The 23003-nt window shown below is 34.3% G+C and overlaps 4 protein-coding genes across 5 annotated transcripts; 1 reads left to right on the forward strand and 3 right to left on the reverse strand.

The window, feature by feature from the left end:
- The first annotated feature begins 2466 nt into the window (after positions 1 to 2466).
- On the forward strand, positions 2467 to 3914 carry LOC111015315 (uncharacterized). Of its 2 annotated transcripts, XR_002602025.2 has the most exons (3): positions 2467 to 2901; positions 3269 to 3352; positions 3713 to 3914. XR_002602025.2 is itself a non-coding variant. In XM_022290312.2 (2 exons), exons 1-2 carry the CDS (start codon positions 2572 to 2574, stop codon positions 3716 to 3718), a joined length of 336 nt encoding a protein of 111 aa, XP_022146004.1. In that variant the 5' UTR covers positions 2468 to 2571; the 3' UTR covers positions 3719 to 3914. The 2 variants fall into 2 exon arrangements, 1 of the variants encoding a protein (XP_022146004.1); XM_022290312.2 differs by lacking the exon at positions 3269 to 3352 and having other exon boundaries at positions 2468 to 2901.
- Positions 3915 to 3934: 20 nt separating this feature from the next.
- LOC111015314 (alpha/beta-Hydrolases superfamily protein) lies at positions 3935 to 7196 on the reverse strand. The gene is made up of 6 exons (XM_022290310.2): positions 6898 to 7196; positions 6443 to 6504; positions 6178 to 6310; positions 5753 to 5825; positions 5269 to 5334; positions 3935 to 4355 (listed from the first exon to the last, which is right to left on the reverse strand). The coding sequence occupies exons 1-6, from the start codon at positions 7059 to 7061 to the stop codon at positions 4140 to 4142; spliced, it is 714 nt and encodes a 237-aa protein (XP_022146002.1). The 5' UTR covers positions 7062 to 7196; the 3' UTR covers positions 3935 to 4139.
- Positions 7197 to 8173: 977 nt separating this feature from the next.
- Positions 8174 to 11441, reverse strand: LOC111015353 (putative polygalacturonase). The gene is made up of 5 exons (XM_022290359.2): positions 10871 to 11441; positions 9820 to 9940; positions 9554 to 9728; positions 9183 to 9253; positions 8174 to 9004 (listed from the first exon to the last, which is right to left on the reverse strand). Exons 1-5 carry the CDS (start codon positions 11192 to 11194, stop codon positions 8364 to 8366), a joined length of 1332 nt encoding a protein of 443 aa, XP_022146051.2. The 5' UTR covers positions 11195 to 11441; the 3' UTR covers positions 8174 to 8363.
- A 3805-nt stretch (positions 11442 to 15246) lies between these two features.
- LOC111015313 (ethylene-responsive transcription factor ERF061-like) lies at positions 15247 to 17070 on the reverse strand. The gene has a single exon (XM_022290309.2). It carries the CDS (start codon positions 16693 to 16695, stop codon positions 15610 to 15612), a length of 1086 nt encoding a protein of 361 aa, XP_022146001.2. The 5' UTR covers positions 16696 to 17070; the 3' UTR covers positions 15247 to 15609.
- Between the last annotated feature and the right edge of the window lie 5933 nt (positions 17071 to 23003).

Below are 23003 nucleotides of genomic sequence, written 5' to 3' on the forward strand. Positions count from 1 at the left end.
ACAAGTTGACAAAATTTCAATTTTTATTCTTAGGTGGGTTAATTTCCTTCTAAAGTTTTGTCAATTCACTAAATATTATGTGTAAATTTATTAGTAGTCTATTTTAATATTTATCAATTGGAAGAGTAAACTTGAAAAAAGTTAAAATTGTTACTTTTTTTGTTAATTTTACATTTAAAGGAGTTTACACACGCTAGAATCATTTGTTAATAATTTTCAAATAGAAACCATAACCGGGGAATGTAAATTTGTTTACCATTTTAATTGATACAATTATTAGCCTAAGATGTTAATTGATTCAAACTCTCCATAGTTTATGGGTATAAATTGATTTATTACCAAAACAATATTTAGCCTAAATCTTGCGTAAAACTTTATTTTTAATTTTTATTGTCACTTTTCATTAATTATTAACATAAATTTGAATATATTTTAAAAGCCTACCATTTATCACTTCAAATACTTGTTGTGGTAAACATTTATTCACTAGATAAATAAGGTCTATGTTAGGTTTCTATTAAATAATTTATAAAAATAATGACAAGGATTAAAATAATTTATATGTTTGTCAAATAAATATATATATATATATATATATATATACCCGCTCGTGTGTATCTAAAGTTTTAACTTGAGCATAGCTCAACTAAAAACACTTATTTTCTATTGAAAGGTCGTGAGTTCTAATATTCATCCCACATGTTGTACTAAAAAAAATTATATGTAAACCTCAGAGATTAAAATAAAATGTTTAAAAGATTAAGTAGCACGATAGAATAAATATCAAAGTTTAAGGATTAACTAAAATAAATCTTTATTTCATTAGTTTGTGATTTGTAAAAAGTAAGTGGATTAATTTAACTCTTAGAATTAAGAAAGTTATAGTTTGAGATAAATAATTCAAAAAATAAACTTATTAGAATTTAACTCAGTTTGCGGAATACTATATAAGGAGTCAATTCAACTTAGTTAAAAGTTTCTCTTAGGAATTTTTTTGGTACAGCAAATGCGTGGAAATGAAAATTTGAATCTCAAACCTTACAAAAAAAAAATAGTATGTGCCTTAACGGCTGATTTGTTTCAGGTGGGTTCATGTTTCATGAATTTGATTCTATGGTTTTTAGTGGAAAAAAAAAAAGAAAAAAAGCTGGAATGAATTTATTTTTTTCTTCCACACAACTTATGGTTGTAAACCAGTTCTTCAAAAAAGCATTTGATTCTCAATTAGAGAGCTTTTCATTTTCTGATAATATTTTATTTTATTTTCTTCTTCTTTGAATCTCTTCCATATTGCCCTCTTTATGGGAATATTATCTAATTCAATTGGCCTTTGTTAAAAGAATTTCAGTATTCGAAAAAGAGAGGAAACAAATATTCGCTACAGAGAAAAAAACACATTACAAAAATCTTCTAAAGTATTTCCTCAAAAGGAAAAATTCTCTTCTAAAGTTTGTATTCTTTATTTTATTCTTTTTTTCAAATAATAATTAATCAATGTTTCATTATATTGTTTTTTTTTTCCAGTCGGAACTTTACCCTCCCATACCTTGAGCACTGCACGTACCTGATTAATGTTTGATTATTTATAAACCATTATTGAATAGTTGAATCATTAGATTACTGCTCTATTTATTTAAATAATTCATTTATTCGTCTACATGAATGTAGATCAACATTTAAGACATAAAATTCATTCTTTTGAAATTGGAAATTCAAATCTTCTTGTAACATATTTTCGATTTTTTTTTTTTTTTGAAAGGAGTGGTAGTAGGTTCGAGTAAAGCCATTTTAAAAATATTTGTCTATAATAGACTTATTTAAATTACATTTAATAAATAAGTGGATGTACCAATATTTTTCATTTGGGTCAAAATGATCTATCTAGAAGGATAGGAGTTTTTCCCTAAATTCTGTAACAATGATGGTCACTTGAATTTTGATAAAGCAGCTCATCTTTTATTCTCTTGTTTGGAAGAAGAATCTGATTTCCTCTCCATGGATTCACTGCCACCCATCTTCTTCACAGATCCCGCGCTTTCTTTTTCTTCTCTTCTCTAACTTAAAGCATAATTTAGTTGGTTATTGATATTATATATATTATCTTCTTAAAAGTCGGAAATTATTTGATTTCTCTCTCTTATATATTGTAATACTAGGAAAAAAGAGAGGTTTGATTTCACTTTTAAGTTTGAATTATTCAGAATAGCTAACAAATTTGAAGATAGAAGTTGACTTTTTTCTTTCGAAAAGAAGGGGAAAAAAAAGAAAAAAAAAAACTTCCTCACTACTCAAAAAGAAGATACCAAAATTTATATCATTATTGGATAACAAAAAAGAATGATTCCTTAGTGTATCCATCAAAATGAAAAATGGTTCAGAAAGAGTAAAAAAACAAAAAGAAGAATATGATTTTGGGTGTCACTTGCACTACTTCCACTTTCCAAGTGGTATAAAGCCCCTCCAAACCCTGGCTTTGCATTTGCATTTGCAGTTGCAGGCAGCTCCTTCCAAACATCTTCATATAAAACAGAACATTAAAAAAAAGGAAACCAAGCTCCAATTGTTGCATCCATGGCATCACTACAATGCAGCAAACCAGCTGATCAGCAACACAGCCAAAACCAGAAGCACGACCAAGGTCACTGCTTCGGCCACGTGTCCGATAAGATCAAAGGTGTCTTCAAAGGCCACGGCCATCACGGCCAGGCTCCAGGGGCAGCACCCCACCACTCGACCAATGTCAATGCCAATGCTAATGCTAGTGTCAGTCACAAGGAGAAGGAACAACATAAAAACAAAGATGGGAATTTGTTGCACAAGATCAAGGATGCCTTTTCCGACCACAGCAGCGACAGCAGTGACAGTGACAATGAGGGTCACAAAGCCCACCGCAAAAGCAAGGCAAGCTCTATTGAAACCTTATTCAAAATTAATCCAAACATTTCTTGCAAATATTTGGTAGTGATTGCTTCTACATATGCTTCTAAGAGTGATGTGTTTTATAAAACGTCAAGTTTAATTACAAAAAATACTTGATGCTTGATAAGTGTCAACTAAAGTCTTACTTGAGATTTGGCGACTGTCGGTCGAAGTTTCATTTGGCGTTTGACATTGGTCTTATCGGTTTTGGTACTCTTCACCAATTGGTGAGATCTTGCCTTACTCGGATGCATCCTCAAGACAAGAACGATTTCCTCGCTCATAAGTTTTAGACAATTTATTCTTGATAGTTAATAACTTGATGTAGTATTGTGCTTCTTTCTTGTAGAATAGCGCAGTCTTTCGTAGTGAGGGAGTGTAAGTCAGAAGATTTTCTAGACATGGTGGTTGTTAGAAAGATATATGGTCTATGGTTAGTGATTTCTTTGTTATGCTAAATATATGCTTTGGTTCATGATGGGTAAAAGTTTTTTGTCAACTTACATTATAATGTAAGTTTATTATCAACCAATTTAGTATTCATTAGTATAATTGAGAATGTTACTACGTAAAAGATTAAATTGATACTTTTTAACCTATTTATTATTTGATTATAAATAAAAGATTAAATTTAAATTTTTTAATCTATTTATTATTTGATTATAAATACCTGTAACAATGTTCATTTCAATAAATAGAAATTTTATCTATCATACAAATTCTTTTTTGCTCTCTCAATCAATTTTCTCTCTGCTTTTGTTATGATTGATCAAACTCTTACTTGTATTTACAGAAATGAAAGGAGAATGTGAGTTGATTGAAGGGAACCAGAGGATGCCTCTAAACTACTACTACTAAGGATTTGAGTGATCGATAATGTAGAATTAAGAAAATAAATGCGACTCCTGTATCTTTCTTTTTTTTTTTTTAAATAAAACTGATGATGTATCACTATTATATGTTATGGACATATATAAAGTAAGTTTAGAATTAAATTTGGCTATGGTGTGACATATAGCTAGTAATCAAATTGAACCCTTTGATTACTTAATAGAGATTAAACAAAATAGTACAAGGGAAAAATGAGTCCCCAACTCTCCTCTATTGGACAAAAGAAAGAGAAAAAGAGAGACATCAAAACGAGCCATCACATTACAACTGTCTATATTACAACTAAACGTCCAAGGAACGACGCATTTGTACAACAAAACAAGCTTAGGCTAAATCCATCCAAGAAACCCGGAAACAAAAGTTGCAATGGCCTGAGATGCAAGGCCTTCGGCTTCGTCTTTACTCGAACCCTTACCTTGAAGGTACTTCTTTGAAATCTGGAAAGAATGGTCGCCACCATCAATCACATGTAACCCACTGATTGATTTCATCCTCTTCCGAATATCCTCCAGCTTCTCTAATGGACACAGAGCATCCTTGCTACCCTGAATGGCACATTGATGAGATGAGATTATGGGCTGCACAACCAAATATCAAAAGGAACATATAGTTGAACTTGAACTTCAATCAAAATTTTCAATTCTATGATTGATCACCTATAGCAATGTGCGTGCTAGGACCAAATAGCCGGGAAATATGCTAATTAGTAAGGCATCGTCTTAGGAGGTTTTTGTGAATAGATAAGTCTAGCTTTGGGGAAAGATAGGAAATATTTTAGTGGTCATGGTTCAGTCTCGAGTGACATCATCGGAAGGGTCCCAATAGCTTGACTTGACAGTATCTTGTTGTATTTCCTTATTGATATTTCAATATAATTTCCATACGGGTCCTATCAGTGCACTACACAAGTACTCAAACATTGGGTATAGTTATAACCAAACCAGACCAGTCAGTTCGGTTCAGTTCTTCTATTCATTTGGTTTTTCTTCTTTTTTTTTTTTTGCACCCCTACAACGATGGTCAGAGAAACTGTGATAGTGTGATCCAATCGACAAAAACGACACCCACAAAGAAAGATATATACCATTACTAACAAAGCGTGACCGTAGTTAAATGACCTAGGTGCCAAAGAGAAACCTTGACCCATTATGTTCCCTCATGGAACCACAGTTAATCCAGACCTATATTATTGCTTTGCCATAGAAGATGCAGATTATGCTTCAAATCTTCCAGAAGATAATATTGCAGCATACATTGTTCAGTTGTTAGTGTAAAGTTTGTACCGAGTTTTGGAGAAAAACAGAGGGTGGAATTTGTGTGCAGTTAGATTTACCGAACTAGGCAACCAGACACTTGTTTAACTGTTTTGGACCTGTTTTCTGGTTGAAGCCACCGTGAGTGTGGGTGTAGGTGTGGGTGTATTTTTTTGTTAATGTAAAGTTTGTAAAGAATAGGTACCTGTACAAACATGATAGGGACGGTAACTTGAAATAGCGTTAGGTCTCGCACGTCCCCTTTCAATCCCTAAAAAGTAAAGACATGAAACTTCACATGATTAATCAAAGCAAAGATTAAAGCTTCAATTGTAAGTGTAAACTGTCACCTTCATTGCCAATCCTACACGTAATGATCTTTCACACCCTCAAAGATTGACAGCTATTAAACCCGAACCCTTTAATTTGAGTACGAGTCCACATCCAACATATATTAGTCATCTGACACTCACTTATTGCACATCTGAACTATAAGGTCAAGTTTTTTTACCAATTAAAATTCCTTATTATAAAGTTCAGGTTGTCCAAGAAATCAGGATTTTGAGACCATGACAAACAAAAAAGACTAACCATCTACAAGATTCAACAAAAACCACAACTCAAAATCAGTTTATTTACCCTAAAGCCTGAAGGCGTTTTCAATCTGATATGCATAAATAATCTCAAACCTTCAAGGGATACCCCAAGCAAATTATTGCAGAAGCATGAATGCCTTCCTCACAAGCTACCATGCAACTTACTCTGCGAATAAATAAAATAAGTAAAAACCACATTCACCCAAATGTAGACCTCAAATTATGATATATGAACGTTGCATGGTTATGTATTATTTAAAACTTTTTAGGTAAGAAATGAATCGATCCCCAACTCAGCTTGGAGATTTTCATTCTTTTGCATAGGCTATCTGTAAATTTATCAGAAAACAAACTGCCTATTAAGGAAATCACTTGAGGAGAAGTTTCTTCCACGTATAGCCACCTAACACAATACACTTTGGAAAGATTTGAAATATTCATACTAATATAGATGCTAAAGAGAAGAGCTATATAAATTAGCAAAAGGATACTTGCTGGCAAAGAAACAAAATTGTTACCTCGAACCCATCGATTTACCAGCCAAAATCAAAGGGTGCCCAGGGTACTTTGCAATCGTTCTTTTGACAATTTCTGCATGATATGGAACCAATTTTTCTGCCTTGGGAGGAGATTTCCTTCCACCAGAAATGTCTGTCAAGTTAAAACTCAAAATTTTGAAGATTATTGAAAGAAACAAACAAATTTGGAGTTCATTATGTTCCAATACCGTGTAAGTTAGCAAAAGCTATACAGTTCTAAATCTATGAAATGTAAAGTACTTACATGGATAGTCAAAGGTGACTACTTCAACAGCATGCAGTGCCCTGCCTAACATCTCTTTCCATCTGAATGAAATCAATAAATTTTAGTCTTCACAAGTCAACTAATTGTTTTGTTCCAACAGATTTTACAGGATGCAAGGCATTTGAATCTCAAATAAGTGATAGTACAGTAACGGGCATGCCATTTCTACTCTGTGATTCACGCAAGATTTCCCAATCAAACATATGATTAATGAGTGCTTCAAGTTGAAACACGCAGAGCAATACCCAGTCAAGTAAACAAGCAGCCAAAGCACTACTTCAAATCAAATCACTTACACATTCAAAAGACTACAAATAAATAAAATCACCCAATTCCATTCAAATTCAACCCTAAATTGTGCAAGCCAGTCGGAAAACGGGAGATGAAAGGAGATGGACGAAGATAAGGGTTAGAAAAAGGGGGAAGAGAATGACCTGATCATCCATTCAGAGGAGGAAGGAGCACCTGCACCGTGAGCAAAAACGACCACAGGGGATAATCTATTAACGGAGGAAGATGTTGCGAGTAAGGTCTCGAAGGCATCGTCAAAAGCAGTGAGATTTTTACGCCTGCGTTTTGAAGGAGGTGAAGAAGCCATTGCTGTACTGGAGGTCTGGAACCAGAAACCGAACGCCCAAATCAAAAGAAACCCTAATATTAACAAACCCAGAAAGCAGATGAAACTTTGGCGCCAAACTGAGAGCTGTAGAAGGAGTAGCGAAAGTTCATCGTCTGCTGGTGCGCTGAATGAAGCGAACTCCCACAGTCCCACGCGCGCGGCCGCGTGGCCCAAAGAAGGTCAATCTAAAGGCCCAGCCCACAAGATTACACCTTCCATTTTTACTTCGCAAAATTTCAGCTAATTGGGGTTTTTTTTTTTAATAAATTTGAACATTTTTAGTCTATTTTATTTTTAGATTCTAAAAAAAATTCAATGACTTCTCTTAACTTTGGATTTGTTTCTTTCTAATTTATTAATATTAGTGAGATTATTAGTAAAAAAAGATGGATATAATATATTTGTTAATCTATTAAGCTATCTGTCACGTCATGTCAACTCAACTAAAATTAATTTAATGAGTATGCTGCATTAGTTTAATATTTTTAACTGAAGGACAAGCTCAAATTTAGAATAAATAATTCAACATGACTTTAGCTCAACTGGCTAAGGCATATATTATTGACCAAGTAGAGATTTTGAATCTTTACCCTTACATGTTAAACTAAAAACATGAGAATAAATAAACAGACAAATTGAACTAAATCAATTTAGTTGTTTGGAAGACTTGTCTCGTCTTTTTCATATTTTAAAGTATAAAAAACAAAAATAGCATGTTCAATTTAAATAGATTTTGTTGGTTTTGATTGATTCAATTCTAGTGGTGAGTCAATCCCTCCTATTCAAAATTGAAATATTATATAGAAGAAAGCATTTGTTCCTCTCCACCCCTAGTTAGACAATCTATTCATTTGATCTTTCATATTCTTACCCTCATGTCTCAATTTAGCATCAATTCAGACCAAAAATCGACTCGAACCAATTCGGTTAAGCCCTGAATGTAGCTAACATTGAGCATTCTATGCCCTTAAATTCCTCATTCCACAACATCATACGTAAAAACTTAACCAAAAAATGTCTTGAGTTTTGGATTTTCTTTACTCGTAATTATAACTTATAGGATTATTATACTTACAAATGCCAGCTCCATCTCCAATAATCTTTTAAATTCAATACTTCCTTCGGTATCTCAAAAAAAAAAAAAAATACTTCCTTTGGCCTTCGGGAAATAACGTCATCATTAACACTTGACAGACAAATGGGATATAGTTACTACAAACTCAGAAAGCGAAACATTCGCTAGTTTTTAATAACAAAATATACAAATTACATGTGCATTTTTCAGAAGTTATCAGAGCACAAACCATCCTGCTGGGTGCTGGTGAGCTCCGAGCATGGCCATGGACTAACCAAAAGAGCTGCACCACTTACATACGAGCAAGTCCACGGAACCGATCTCGGTCTCGTTGTGCCGTGCAGGTTGATGTTCGAAAGACATATACCGGTAAATGGAGAGTTCTTCAAGCCATATATAGAACCTGCTTGCTGTACGTTCACGCCCCAAACATTTTTAATCGTGATGTCTTTGACAATCGGAAGAGCATTTGGGTCGAACTTGTCGTCTGGATGATCCCCGGTATCGCCTGCAATCTTTAGACCCTTTCTCGAACGCTCCATGTAGACATTGGACACAGTTATGTTCTTTATGAACCCTCCCCTTCCAATGTTTGTCTTGATGTTAATACCAACTCCCATGTCAAAAAAACTCAGGTGTTCGGCCAATACGTTTGCCACTCCACCGGAGGTTTCGCTTCCGACTGCAACTCCGGCAAATGGGCTTGACCCTGACACTCTTCGGATAGTAATGTCATAACTACTGCGACCGTAAGCAATACCATATTCATCCCATCCACTCTTCACAGCCACAAGATCATCTCCAGTAGAAATGTAGGAATCTTCTATGCAAACGTTATTGCTTGAATCTGTGAGCATCAGTTTGCAAGTTTTGTTACTTCCAATCATATACAAAACTAATATTATGATACAGAATAACCCTTCATTTTAATGAGTTTTCTAGCTCTTGTGACCAGAACCAGGGCACAGATGGAGGCGGGGGAGCTAATAACTATGTGACATGTACCGAGAGATCTAAAAATGCACCTGGATCAATTCCATCGGTGTTGGGGGAATCACGAGGAGCCAATATTGTGACATATCTGACAACAACGTTTCTGCAACAAAAGATAAAAAAAATGTAGATAGAACTATACCAGTGTAGATTCATAGCAGATTATTGTGAGGAAATGTTGGACACTTATCCCTGCACAATATCTCTACTACCCAAAAGAAGAGATCAAAATATTATTGGGTAAGAAAGAAGGCTTTAAAAATGTTGGATGTTCAAATTTTTACATGACTAAACAGATAAACTAGTCAATGATAACATTTCAGTGGTCTTCTAGGCATGATACATGCTATTATATGGAGCTGTAACATGATTGAAGCTAACTTTAAGCTAGTCTTATTCTTACCTGCAGTAAACTGGATGGATGTTCCAAAATGGAGAATTCTGGAAAATTACATTGGAAATGATGATATTATAAGAATTGATAAACTCAACGAGATTAGGCCTGGTGAACTTGAGAGTCCCTGTCTTCCACATATTCCACCAAGCATCACCTTGGCCATCAATAGTCCCGTTCTCGCCTAAGACACATCAATTTTTCTCAGGCCCAAGAACACGAGTAAGCCATGTTTGCAATTACATCTATATTTAGAAGAACTTGATGATTCATACCAGTGATCACCACATCATGAACGCCATCTCCATGAATAAAGCTCACATATCTTCCTCCAGGGCGCTCCCTCCCTCTTCCATAAGATGGCAATGGAGCTATTACGGGCCAATCCGAAGAATCCTGGACCATCAAAAGCAAATAAACAAAAAAGCTTAAGATACAAATTTTTAATAATGCAAGATAAAGATTCTTCAGCTATTTAACTGAAATGAAGATTGAACAAGTCTCATCATCTGCAGAAAATAACATCATAGAAAAGATAGCGGAGACAATAGCGTGAATGATGAAAAACTTAACACCGAAGATATTGCACCTTGCACCCACTAAATTGATCATCCATGGACATAAACACAAACTCACCAGAAGAGAAAATTTATTGGAGGCCAGTCACCATAGAGGAGTCATATCTTAGAACCTAACAACATATACAGGGTTCTAACTACAAAATCTTTACAAAATGTCCAAGTTTTTACTTCATGTATTGGGAAGTTCTTGGTAAAATTCCTCTAGGAAAAACAAAAGGAATTAAGAAAAGGATCAGATGGCATAAAATAGACCTTCGTTTTTAGTTTTTGCTGGCTGAAATAGACATGGTCTAACTGTCTAAGTAATTAAACTATTCATTACATAGTCATTGTTATCGACATAGTTTACTTTACACACTAGAAATTTCAACTAAGTTGACAACCAGAGTTGCTAAAAATTGATGTCCAGATCAGCCAAATGATAACCACAAATTAGCATTTCAGAACACTGAATTGACCAATCAAATAAAACGGGATCATATTGTTTTGTAATCAAAAGTTAGCATCAGAGACCGACAAAGAACAGCCTGTCAACGGTCCAATCATATATAATGCAATAAATTTAGAGTGGATGCACATGCAACAGAGTAATCAAAGACCCACCCACCACTTCTCGCCATTCCCCTCCAGGACCCACATCTATTTCAATTTGGAAATCACAAATAATCACCCAGAAAACAAGCTGAATATGGGAACAATTGAACAAAAAAGATGTTACTGAACAAAGTTTAACAAGAATAATCACCTGAACAGCTTTGATAACAGCGCCTTTAGCGAGATAGAGAGTCATATGGCTGGTGAGATTGAAGCTCTCAGTCAAGAAAACCCCGGGAGGAATGTAAAGCAGAGTGCCCCCTCTTCTCTTCAAATGCTGAATCCGAAAAATGGCCTCCCGAAAAGCCCTAGTGTTCAATGTGCGGCCATCGCCAACTCCCCCAAAGTCCTCGATGGAAATCTTGTCGTTGCGGTACTTCATGGGGACTATGCCGGAGCAGGTAGTGAGGTCGGCGGCGGTGGCGGCGGCGGCGGCGGCGGAGAAGAAAAAAAGGAAGAGGAAAAAGCGCAGCATGCTGGAGAAATGGGGAAGAAAACAAGGAGAAGAGAATGGAGAGGCGCTTTTTGGGGGGAATTAAGAAAAGGGGTTGAAGGGGGAGTAGATCTGGGACCTGGGAGTGAGTGCAAAGAGAAAACTCCAATGGAGATGGGATTGGGACTATACTATAATAATGGAAGATTAAGAGAGAGAGAAGAGAGAAGAGAGAAGAGAGAAGAGAGAAATAGTAGTGTAACAGTTAGCAGAGAATCAGCTGCAAGGAGAGTGAAATCTGTAAGTTCCATTACGGTTTTCTTCTCGATCGAATCGTTGTATGGTCCCCACTTTGAAGAGGAAATAGACCGACGTAATCTAACAAAAATTTTATATATGTTAATTACCGTCCTGCTATGTTTCCTTTGGTAAAGTTTATTCTTTTAATATAATATATGAGGGTGTGGGATCCAATTGAGTTAAATATATATGTTGAATTAGTCTCGTTTTAGCTTTCAAACTTATTTTTCAAATTTAATATATATTTTTCTAAAATATTAGATCAAGTATTTTGTCTTTCTCATTTTCTTTATTTGCCTTCTCTCTTGTTTTTTGATTTTTTTTCTCTTCCTCCCATGGGATGATTTTTGTATTTGGGTTACTTGAAATTAAAATGAGCATAAATCTCGAACTTGAATTGCATAAATACATAAATAATTAAATGTTCACCTCTTGAATTTTTTTTTTAATTTGAGTTCGTTAAAATTAAATGGATAAATTTCAAGTTTGAATATTGCCTGAGATTTATGCAAACTCATCGGGATTCATGCAAAATTCAACGCGAGTTCAAAGAAAATCTCAAGATTCATGTAAGACTTTAGTTCAAGTGAAACTTGCTTGGAATTAATGTAAATTTTGATTTCTCTTTTTTTCACAAAGTTATCCGGACAATCTTATTCCTACACCTTAAACTGGATTGTAAAAACTAAATTAAAAATAAAAATAAAAATTACAGCCTGAATTCTGACGAATTTCTGTGTCTTTCTTTTTTTTTTAAAAAAAAAAACCTTAAAAGATGGGTGTCTTCTTAAATATAACCAGAATCAACCACTCTTTTTTTTACACTCAATTATTTTGTTCAAATTTTTCTTTTGATAAATCTTTTATAATTCTCCTCCATTTAATATGACATTCATTCTTTTTTTTTTTTACGAAATATATGATATTTACTCATTAAACACTAGAATCCTTGTAAACTTGATTATTTTTAATATATATATATATATATATATATATATTTTTTTTCTTGTCCAGTACAAAGTCGAAATTAATAAATTCCAAATTGTAATCAGTGTAAAAAAAATATATTTAGATTGACTCGTTATTTTGTAAATTAAAATTCTAAATTTTTTCACCATCCTATTCATTGATCCGCTCAACTTGATCGTTACACATTAGAGTGTAGACCCACTATCTTGACCAATTCTCCCAGCCTCTAAGAATGCTAAATCGACTGCTTAATGTAAATGAGTAAATCAGTTAGTAAATATATTAAGAAGTCAATTAATTAGTGATTACGGTTTATAAATGTATAATACATCAGTGATTAATGAGGGCTTTTTCGTCTTTCACCAAAGTTCGAGTACCGCTATTTTTGTAAATTTTTTGGTGCGCAGCTAGTTTTGCAATTATTGAGCCCAATGCTGCAGGCAGCCCAATATTGCTTTGAAAGAAAGCCCAAACACTGAAGTAGAAAAATATTTAAATTTTGGCAACTGGATGTGGTTAATACCATCATTTTGTAGGTTTTTTGTTTTTTTAAATAACGTATTTATTTAAACTTCTTCTTAAAATAATGCTGCATTAAATGAAATTAAAGAAAAAAATGCTTGTTCTTTGGGAGATCTATCTCATGTCTGGTACTGCACGGTTCCACTCTACAAGAACTCCGAATTATTTTATTGAAGCTCATTCTTTTCATCATAAATGATCTGCTTGCTCCGAAATGACCTAGTCCAATATGGAAATCTCAATTCATTGGGCCTTTCGATACAATCAAATAGAAAGCCCTAAGGGCGCCATATTCTAGGAGCCCAAACTATGTGATTGAATAAATCATCATTTATCTATTGCGAGTCGAGGACTCCTTCTCCTTCCCCTTCTTCTTATTCCAAAAATAATGGGTTTGAAATTAATCCCAAACTTGATCATCTCTTGAAGGGAGGACCATGTCATTTTTAATAGTTGGTCGTCTCTCAAACATGACACTTTATTGGCGCCACGTCTGATTTTTAAAAAAAATCAAGACAAGGTGTCTCTCAAGAGACGAATATGTGTTGGAACGTACTCTATGATCGTTTCTTCCAAGGACGACTCGGATTTTAAAGAAAAAATAAACATTATTATATATTATATATTAAAAAATAATTTTTTATTTAGAATAATAATTAGTGACGCAGTTATCATTAATCAACTTTTTAGTTATTATTATTATTAGTATTTAAATCAATACATTATTATTATTATTAAATTATATATATTATTATTATTGTTATTATTTATTATTTATATTTTAATATATTTCAAAAAAAATATTTATTTTTAATAAACTGTGTATGCATTTCTTTTTCTTTTTACCATTAATCAACTCTTAAATGATTATTTTATCAAAAAAAAAACTCTTAAATGATTATCTTTTTTTTCAGTAATTATTATTATTATTATTATTATTTATTATTATATCATTATATTTTATATATTATTTATATTATTTTTAATAAACTGTGTATATAATATGTATATATATAGTTTTAAGTGAATTTATATTCACCTTAATTATTGTATATATAACTCTTTACTTCAGTTCTGGTGTAGTAGATTTATATTCACCTTATATACAATACTTCTCCTGGATTGACGTGTTTCTCATTTTTTTTATTACCTTTTTAATGTTAATCAATTTATTATTATTATTATTATTATTATTATTATTATTAAAAACTATAATAAGTATATATATATATTATACACAGTTTATAAAAAATAATATATAAAATATAATGGTATAATAATAAATAAAAAAAGAAAAAAAGAAATGCATACACAATTTATTAAAAATAATATTTTTAAAATATATTAAAATATAAATAATATAATATAAAATATAATAATAATAACTAGAAAGTTGATTAATAGTAAAAGAAAAAAACTTGAATTTTTTGAGACTCTGAATTGATGAAGAGAAGAAAGAAAATTGCAACATCATCCACTGCACCACTAATTGATATCAAGAGACATCATGTCTAAAATAATCAGACGTGGCGTAAGAGACGACCAACTACTAAAATGGCATGGTCCTCGAGACTAAGTGGGAGACAAATTTTAAAAGCATGGAATAAGTTTCAAAAGAAGCATTTTTTCTTTAATTTTATTTAATGCAACAATATACTTTTTATATCATTACAAACTCAACTTATTTCACCAATATGAACGTAGTTCAACAGTTAAACCACTTTACTTTTTTTCTAGGAGTTGAAGATAGATACAGATATATGTCTAAGTCGGCAAAAATTAGGTTAAAAAAAGATATTTTTGGTCTCTATTATTAAAGTAATGCTTTAATCCTTAAATTTTAGTTGGTAACAAATTGGTCCTTATATTTTCACATTGGTAACAATTTAGTGGTTTAAAGTCTGTAATGATTTAATTCCATCATGAAAAATGTTGTTGAGATTTAATAGTATTTCTTATATGTAGATGGATAAACTTATGAAGAACCAAATATGTTTATAAATTACAAAAACTATATGGTTATATAATAAAAAACAACACTAATTTTGATAGAAATTTTTACGATATAGACTAAATTGTTACCTACCAAGATTCATGAACTAAATGTTATAATGGAGTATAAGAACCAAAATTATTTTTCAACCTAAAAATTATTAAATTCAGATTCATGCTAGTATATAGAAAATATAAATCCGATTTAGTTCCAACCGTATACTCATCGACTAAAGGTTAAAAAAAGAGAAACAATATAGGTAGTGGAGATCTAACTCCAAAAATAAAATAATATAAAAGATTTAAAAATAAAGAGATCTAACGTCAAATTATATATATTTAAAAGATAATATCTTGGGAGGGCTATTTTGAAATCTTAATTACATAAATATCTTTAGTTTTCAAAATTTACACTTTTTTACTTATTACTTTTTAGTACAACATGTTTCAGTAGATTCGAACTCAAACCCTCTCGGTTGGATGCATGTGTAAATTATCATTGAACTATGTCCTATGGAACACAAAATTTCCGTATTCTCTGTATTCTACATTCTCGGAAAAAAAAAAGGTTAGATAAGTAAAATTTATAGCTAAATTTATAGTTTAACCAAAATCTTTCTTTCTTTTTTCTTTTTTTCTTTACTATTTTGTCCCATTAAAAATTACACATAGCTTTAGTTTGCTAGAACTTCCCAGATCAGCTCTGCGTCATAAGAAGGCATCTTCGCCAGCGAGTAGCACTCCGTCTCTGATCCCGCCGCCGCCGTCGCCGTCGTTGAGGTATCCACAGAAACCGCTCGAGGCGAGTTCTCAAAGCAGCTCCACACCCCCTCTTCCGCCGCCGCCGCCGATCCCATTTTCCAACTCCACTCGTCCGTCAGCTGCCCCACCGGCGGCGGCGACATCGACAACGACGACGACGCCGACGCCGACACCATTTCCCAACTCCAATCGTCCGTCAACTGCCCCACCGGCGGCGGCGACATCGACAACGACGACGACGCCGACGCCGACACCATTTCCCAACTCCAATCGTCCGTCAACTGCCCCACCGGCGGCGGCGACAGCGACAACGACGACGACGAAGAACACGAAGCCGAACCCAAATCGCCGCCGGTTCTCCGGGAATCATTCTTCTTCGCAGTCTTTTTCCCCTTCCCCTTCCTAATCTTCTGAAAAATCGATTGGATTTTGGCGTCGACCAACTTCTTCAACCCACTCAATCTCGCGAACTCGCCGGAGCCCAAATCGTTCTTCAGGTCCTTAAGATTGGGGAAATTCAGCCGCGCGTATTCCCCCCGGAGCTTATAGGCGGCGCAGTCGTAGGCGTATGCGGCGGCCTCCGGCGACTCGTAGGTCCCCAACCAGACCCTCATCCGATTCTGTGGCAGCCGAATCTCTGCCACCCATTTCCCCCAATGCCTCTGCCGCACTCCTCTGTAAAGCTTCTTCTCGCCGCCGCCCCCAACGGCAGCGCTTCTCGAATACAGCAATTCATACGCCCGCGAAAACAGATCCCGAGACCCATTAACTTTCCTATCCTGAGAGAATCTCTGCAGAAGCTCCCGCTGCCGGAGGTAAACCGACGACCCGCCAATTCCCTGATCCAGAGCTCCGCCGACGAAATTCCCGCAGTGTGAGAAGATCGAATCCAAAGTAGTATTCCCTCCGCCGGTTAGAATCAAATTCGAGAGAGTCGCTGTGACATCGGAAACATCCGTTAACCCGAACGGAAGACTGGCTGTGTTCATCATCTCCATATTTTCCGGCGCAAGCTGAAACAGGGGAAACGGATTAGAACCCAGAAAAGGGGATGTGAATCATCATCGTTTTTTTCTTTTTCTTTTTTTGGTGGGTTTTGTTGGAGAATGGGGGAGAAATGGAATGGTAGGAATATATTTATAGGCGGTGAAACAGAGGGAAGCCATGGGTGGAGAAAAGTTTGAGACCTGGTCACCGGGGCCACAGGGAGTCACTAATTGAGATGAAGAATTGGGAAGAAACTAAAAAGGCCCTTTTTGGATTTAATGATAAAAGTCCGATTCAGTGTGAGAGTGGTGGGAGATCGATTCACACACGTAAAGAAGGGAAAAAAAAAGTCTTCGAAGGTTCATAAATTGCAGAGCCACGCGTCCATGGCTTTATTCGGTTGTTGTCTGTAGATTTCAGTTTCTTCTTTGCCTTCCCACTGTAGGACAATGTTAGAACAAAATCCTTTTGATTTATCATGGGGCTGGATTTATCATGGGGAGTCACTAATTGAATTTTCAATTCAGTCTCTATTGTTTATACTTAATTTCAATAAAAAATTTTAATTTAGTATATCTGGTTTCATCAAATATTATGAATTATCCTGGCCATTATGAGTCATTATCATTTTCAAAATGAGGTACGTTATCTATTTTACACGGTCATGACAATCAAATAATATTTTCTATTTGCCAAAGCGAGTAAAGTTCAGTGGTAAATTAACATATATCTTCAACAACGAGATTGTGAGTTCGATCCCCCACCCTCACCTGTGTATCAAAATGATAATAATAATAATATTTTCTATTTAACTTATTGTATTAGCTATATTGGTCTTTTGTATTATTTTTTTGAATTGAGGGAAAAAAGTGGGTTTTAGGTGAGTAAAAAATCCAATTTAGGAAAAGATTTATAAAGTAAACTAGTCCATATTATAAAGGATCAAATTAGCGGAAACTAGATTATCTTAAAATTTGTAATTACTTTTAATTTCTATTTTGGAAAGAAGTTGAAAATTTCAATTTTCTAAAAAAGGGTTTTAAAAAATGTTGAAAAGAAAAGAAAAAAAAAAACTTAATGAATCAATCATTCATTAAAAAGAGAGAATAAAAAATAGGTGGAAGGGAAGAAGGTTGGGTTGGATTCAGATGGGCTGCTCCGCCAATATTAATGTCTTATCTTTTTTTTTATTATTATTTTTTAGAATAAGTATTATATTAAATTATTAATGGCTATCAATAACCAAAAATTAAATAACAAAAGTTTTTTTTGTATCGAAATCAATCATATGCCCTAACGGATAACTACTAATAAATGACCGACTAAGACTTTTTTCTTTTCTCTTTAATAGAACTCTTGACTTTTTATTTTCTTTAATTAGTATTATTCTACTTTTAAAAATACTCCTAAACTAAAATCAGGTAGTTCGAGTTGTTTAAGAAAGAGATGACATATTTCAATTAATTGCCAATTGGGCGGTTTGAAAAACTTTATGTGATTGTGCAATGTCAATCAAAATCACTAAATATATTTGTAATTTTGGAAGGAAAAAAACAATAACTTTATTAAGATAATTTGTGAGAGTACACTAAAAGACAAAAAAAAAAACTTAAAATACCAAGTTTTAGAATAACAACTTGCCAAGTGTTAGTGGTAGGACCATGATACCACAAGACCCTCTCGTTAAAGAACACATGTCCCGACCTTAGTTCGGACATGTTGAGAACGAGAAGTAGTTGGTCAAAACTCCTTTGTCTTTTGAGCACAAGCTCAATTCAGGACTGACTTCGAAATGTGGATATTGCTGGCAGGCAATACATTGATCTCCGACAAAAAATCTAATGACTATAGATTCAGAATACTAAAATGGCAAAGCAACTTTTCCAAGATTCCCATATAAAAGGGATGAGAGAGTCCATCCATCATAAAAGTACGCAATCTCTATACTATCTTACTAAATTCGGCTTGATACCAATTCATACTAACTACTAAGTTAAACTTTCAAGCACTCATCATTGAGCACCATATTATCATAAGGAAAATCCTTAGAAATAGTTATGTACAGGTCATCGTTAATAAAAATGGCCAAAAGTTTTTCTAAATTGCACATTAAATTTGATTTCCTAGAATTTAGGGGTGTATAATTTCATATTTGTCCCTCCACACATTTTATGCCCATAATTGCCTGGCAGTCTTTCTCCATTTTATTCATTCACGTTTTCAGCCTCCCACATTCGACAAATCACACACGTTCAAACAAAATCCCTAAAATCTCTCTACAAACTAGCAAGATGATCTCGACTTAATATTGAAATCACCATAACTACCAATTCTACATAATCTCTCAAATCTTTCCACAAACCATCAAGATCTCGACATAATATTGAAACCACCAAATCTGCCTACATCGTTCAAACTATTTTAAAATATTATTAATTTATTTTTAACAAACATAACTAATTGGTTAATAAATTCTACTCCATTCATCAATTTTATGATATCTCTTTAATATTCTTACACAAAATTTCATCAATCCCCACCCATTTTTGTTACATTGTTTGAAGAATTAAACCAATCAACGTGGAACACTATGCAATCATTCATAGCAAGAGTTTTACATGATGGAAGCTGGAAGGAGCAGGACAATTATCAAGGGTTCACTGGCGGCACGTTTCAATTCCACCCTACAACAACTCAGTGAATGTATCTCTAGAGATCTTTATTTTTCAGAAAGAAAAAAATTACACGACTTTCACTGTTACTAGATAGGGACGTGGCGTGGGCCATATCCCTTTTCTCAGATGTCATGTGTAGCGACTGCTGCATAGCTGAGGATACTGACCGTGTATATAACACCATCTACGGGGGCAGTGGAAGTGCAGACGTCGCTCAGAATATAGTTTACCTTAGTGACCTCGTATATAACACTATTTACACGGGCAGTGGAAGTGCAGACGCCGATCAAAATACAATTTACCTTATTGGGAAGAAATTCATCAAGTGGGTCACCGGAACAATCGTACGCTTTCATCCAGTCTTTTGCAGGCAGGATGATCGATAAAAATCCAAGAACCGTATGTGCCTCTAATTACTCTGTCTTTAGTTTGTCTATACACGTATTTACTCTATGTATTTATGCAGGGATGTACACAGCCCACGAGGTTAATGGTGATGGAAGATTTAAATTTTTCTTTAGGAAGGAGTTAGGGCAAAAGTGAGAAAAAGTTCTTTCAGTTGCCTCCCCTTCCATAATGGATCCTAACATGGTATTAATTTTCATCTTCTGCAATGCAACTACTCCATCCATATTTTTAAAAACATTACTTTCCAGTTTCAATCTTATTTTTTATTCATTTTCCACTTTTCTAAATTGATTTTACGTTTTTTACTCCATTTTGCATTTTGATTCAATCTTAATATATTTTTTTTTAATTTCAAAGTATGCATTCAATAGATTTTATCTTACAAATTTTGAAATTTCTAAACCTAGATGTTATTTAAAATTTTGGAACTTTATAATTTTAATTCACAATCTTGTTTCGTAAATTTGTCCACATACAATATTTTAGTTCAACTCTAACTGCCCTTTAGCCATTTTCGTGATATCTGATTTTTTTGGCCATTTTTCAAATCAAACTATTTAATATAGCTAATCCTCTTGTTGTCCCTCATCATAATCTATATTATTAATGAGCTTTAGTTAGGGGTGTTCACGGGTTGGGTTGGGTCGGTTAGGGGTATTTTTGGGACCAACCCGAATTTTCGGGTTGGCCATATATGAGAACCGACGAGTCTAAAATTGATGGCCAACCCAACCCAGGGTTGGGTTGTCGGGTTGTTATTTTTTTTTCATATATTTTTCTAACCTCAAAGGGACAAAACGGCTCACGTAGAAGAATTAAAACCTCATTCACTGGGGCTTCTTTCATGGTAATGTCGGATGGCAGAGAGGGTAAGGCCGGTGGCGATGACGATGGGCTGAGACGACGACATGAGCTCCAAAGGTGGGCAGCGACAGGAGCTGCGAAGGACGATGGCGATGGGAAGCTTGAGTGAGGGAAGAAAATGGAACAGAGAAACTAGAGAGATATAAGAAAATGGAGGAAAGAAGCTTGAAAGAGTGAAGAAAATGGAGGAGAGAGGCTTGAGAGAAAGGAGGAGGGAAAGTGAGATTGAAAAGATAAAAAACTCTAACCTAAAATGAATGGCTAGGATTAAAAATAATGGAGGGTTGAGATTAAAGATAAAAAAATATTATATATTTATAAAGATATTATTATATTATTTATAATTAAAAAAACATATATAATATGCATAAATTCCGGTTGGGTTGGGTTGACCCGAATTTTTAAAGGTTGAACTCGAGACCCAACCCAATCTGATCGGGCTGGGAAAATTTCAACAACCCAACTCAACACTTATGGTTTGGGTTGGGTTCATCGGGTTCGTCAGGTTGTCGGGTTTTTTTAACACCCCTAGCTTTAGTTTAGTTATTTGGTTAAGATCTCTATAAATATGTACCCTTTGTATTAATAAAGATTATCGAAGATTAATGCAAATATTAATTCAATTAGAGAGTTGTATCATGGTCTCAGAGTCTTCCTCTTTCTTGAAAGCTTCTCGTATTTTTGTTTGGCAACAGGCTGTGCTCGAAGAATATGAGGCTTTAGTCAAACAAAAAACTTTGCAGCTTACTACATTACCTCTAGGGAAGAATGTTATTGGTTGTAAATGAGTCTATCGTGTGAACCTCAATCTTGATGGGAGCGTTGCTCGTTTTAAAGCCCGGTTGGTAGCTAAGGGTTATCATCAAGAAGAAGGGATTGATTATGAGAAAACGTTCAGTCCCGTCATTAAGAAACCAATAGTTCGTATTATCCTCTCTTTGGCAGATCAATTTTGTTGGTCTCTTTGATAACTTGATGTTAAAAATGTTTTCTCCATGGGGAGCTTCGTGTGGAGGTATATATGCAACAACCAAAAGGTTTTGTTGATCCTCAGTATCCTAATTATGTGTGTAAGCTTCTTAAATCCTTATATGGTCTCAAATAGGCTCCTTGAGCTTGGTTTGAGTGCTTTACTTCACACTGTTTGACCATTGGATTTATTGCCTTTACTACTGATTCTTCGTTGTTCATACGACGTACTACTCATTCTATCACTTATCTTTTGTTACATGTGGATGACATTATTGTCACTGGAAGTTCATTATCTTATATTGATGATCTCATTGTTCAGTTGCGTGCCTCTTTTAATATGACAGATCTTGGCAGTCTACGATATTTTCTTGGTCTTGCGATCACTCGGTTTGTTTATGGAATTGTTGTAAATTAGACTAAGTAAGCTCGTGATCTTCTCTGTCGTTTCAGCATGGCTGTAGCTAAGCCTTGTATGACTCCCATTGCTTTACGAATGACTAAGGATGAGTCTGCTTCTTGTTCATCGGACGATGCTTTTCATTATAAATCTATTATCGTAGCTCTTCACTATTTGACATTTACGATGCCTGATATTGCTTTCTCTGTCAGCAAATTATACCAATATATGCAAACTCCTACCTATGATAATTTGGCAGCAGCTAAATGGATTCTTCGTTATCTTAGTGGATCTCTTTCTTCTGGTTTATTATTTCAGAAAGATCCTTCTAATAGTTTGGCATTAATGATTCAGATTGGGTTTTCAAAAAAAAAAAAAAGATTCCGATTGGGCGAGTGACTTTGTTGATCATTGTTCTTCTTTGAGTGTCGTCATTTTCTCAGGACCCAATCCAATATCTTGGGTGGCTAAGAAACAGTCCACTGTTTCGAGGAGCTCTACTTAGGTTGAATACAGATCTTTGGCTTCTACTGCTGCAGAGTTATTTTGGATACACCAATTGCTTCGAGATCTTCATCTTTTTAGTTACACGACTCATGTTCTATGGTGTGATAATTTGTATGCTATTCATGTCGCCAAGAATCCAGTTTTTCATGGTCGTACAAAACACATTGAGATTGATTTTCATTTTCATTTTATACGAGAACGGCTTGTGCGCAATGATATTTCTCTACCGTTTATTCCTACTACTTCTCACGTGGCCGATCTGTTTACAAAACCTCTTACCACTGCTCGGTTACTGTTTCTTAAATCCAAACTTATGCCTTTACAGGCATCTGTTTGAGGAGGATATTACAATGTATATTATTAACGGGCTTTAGTTTAGTTATTCCGTTGTGGATATTATCATTTGAGTTTGCATTCTGTTGAGTGATTAGGATCTGTACAAATATAAACATGGGCCTTTGTATTCATAAAGATTATTGATGATTAGTGCAAATAT

This window comes from Momordica charantia, assembly GCF_013281855.1.
Source record: "Momordica charantia cultivar OHB3-1 chromosome 6 unlocalized genomic scaffold, Mcharantia_2.0 BLBB01000006.1, whole genome shotgun sequence".
Classification (NCBI taxonomy): Eukaryota; Viridiplantae; Streptophyta; class Magnoliopsida; order Cucurbitales; family Cucurbitaceae; genus Momordica; species Momordica charantia.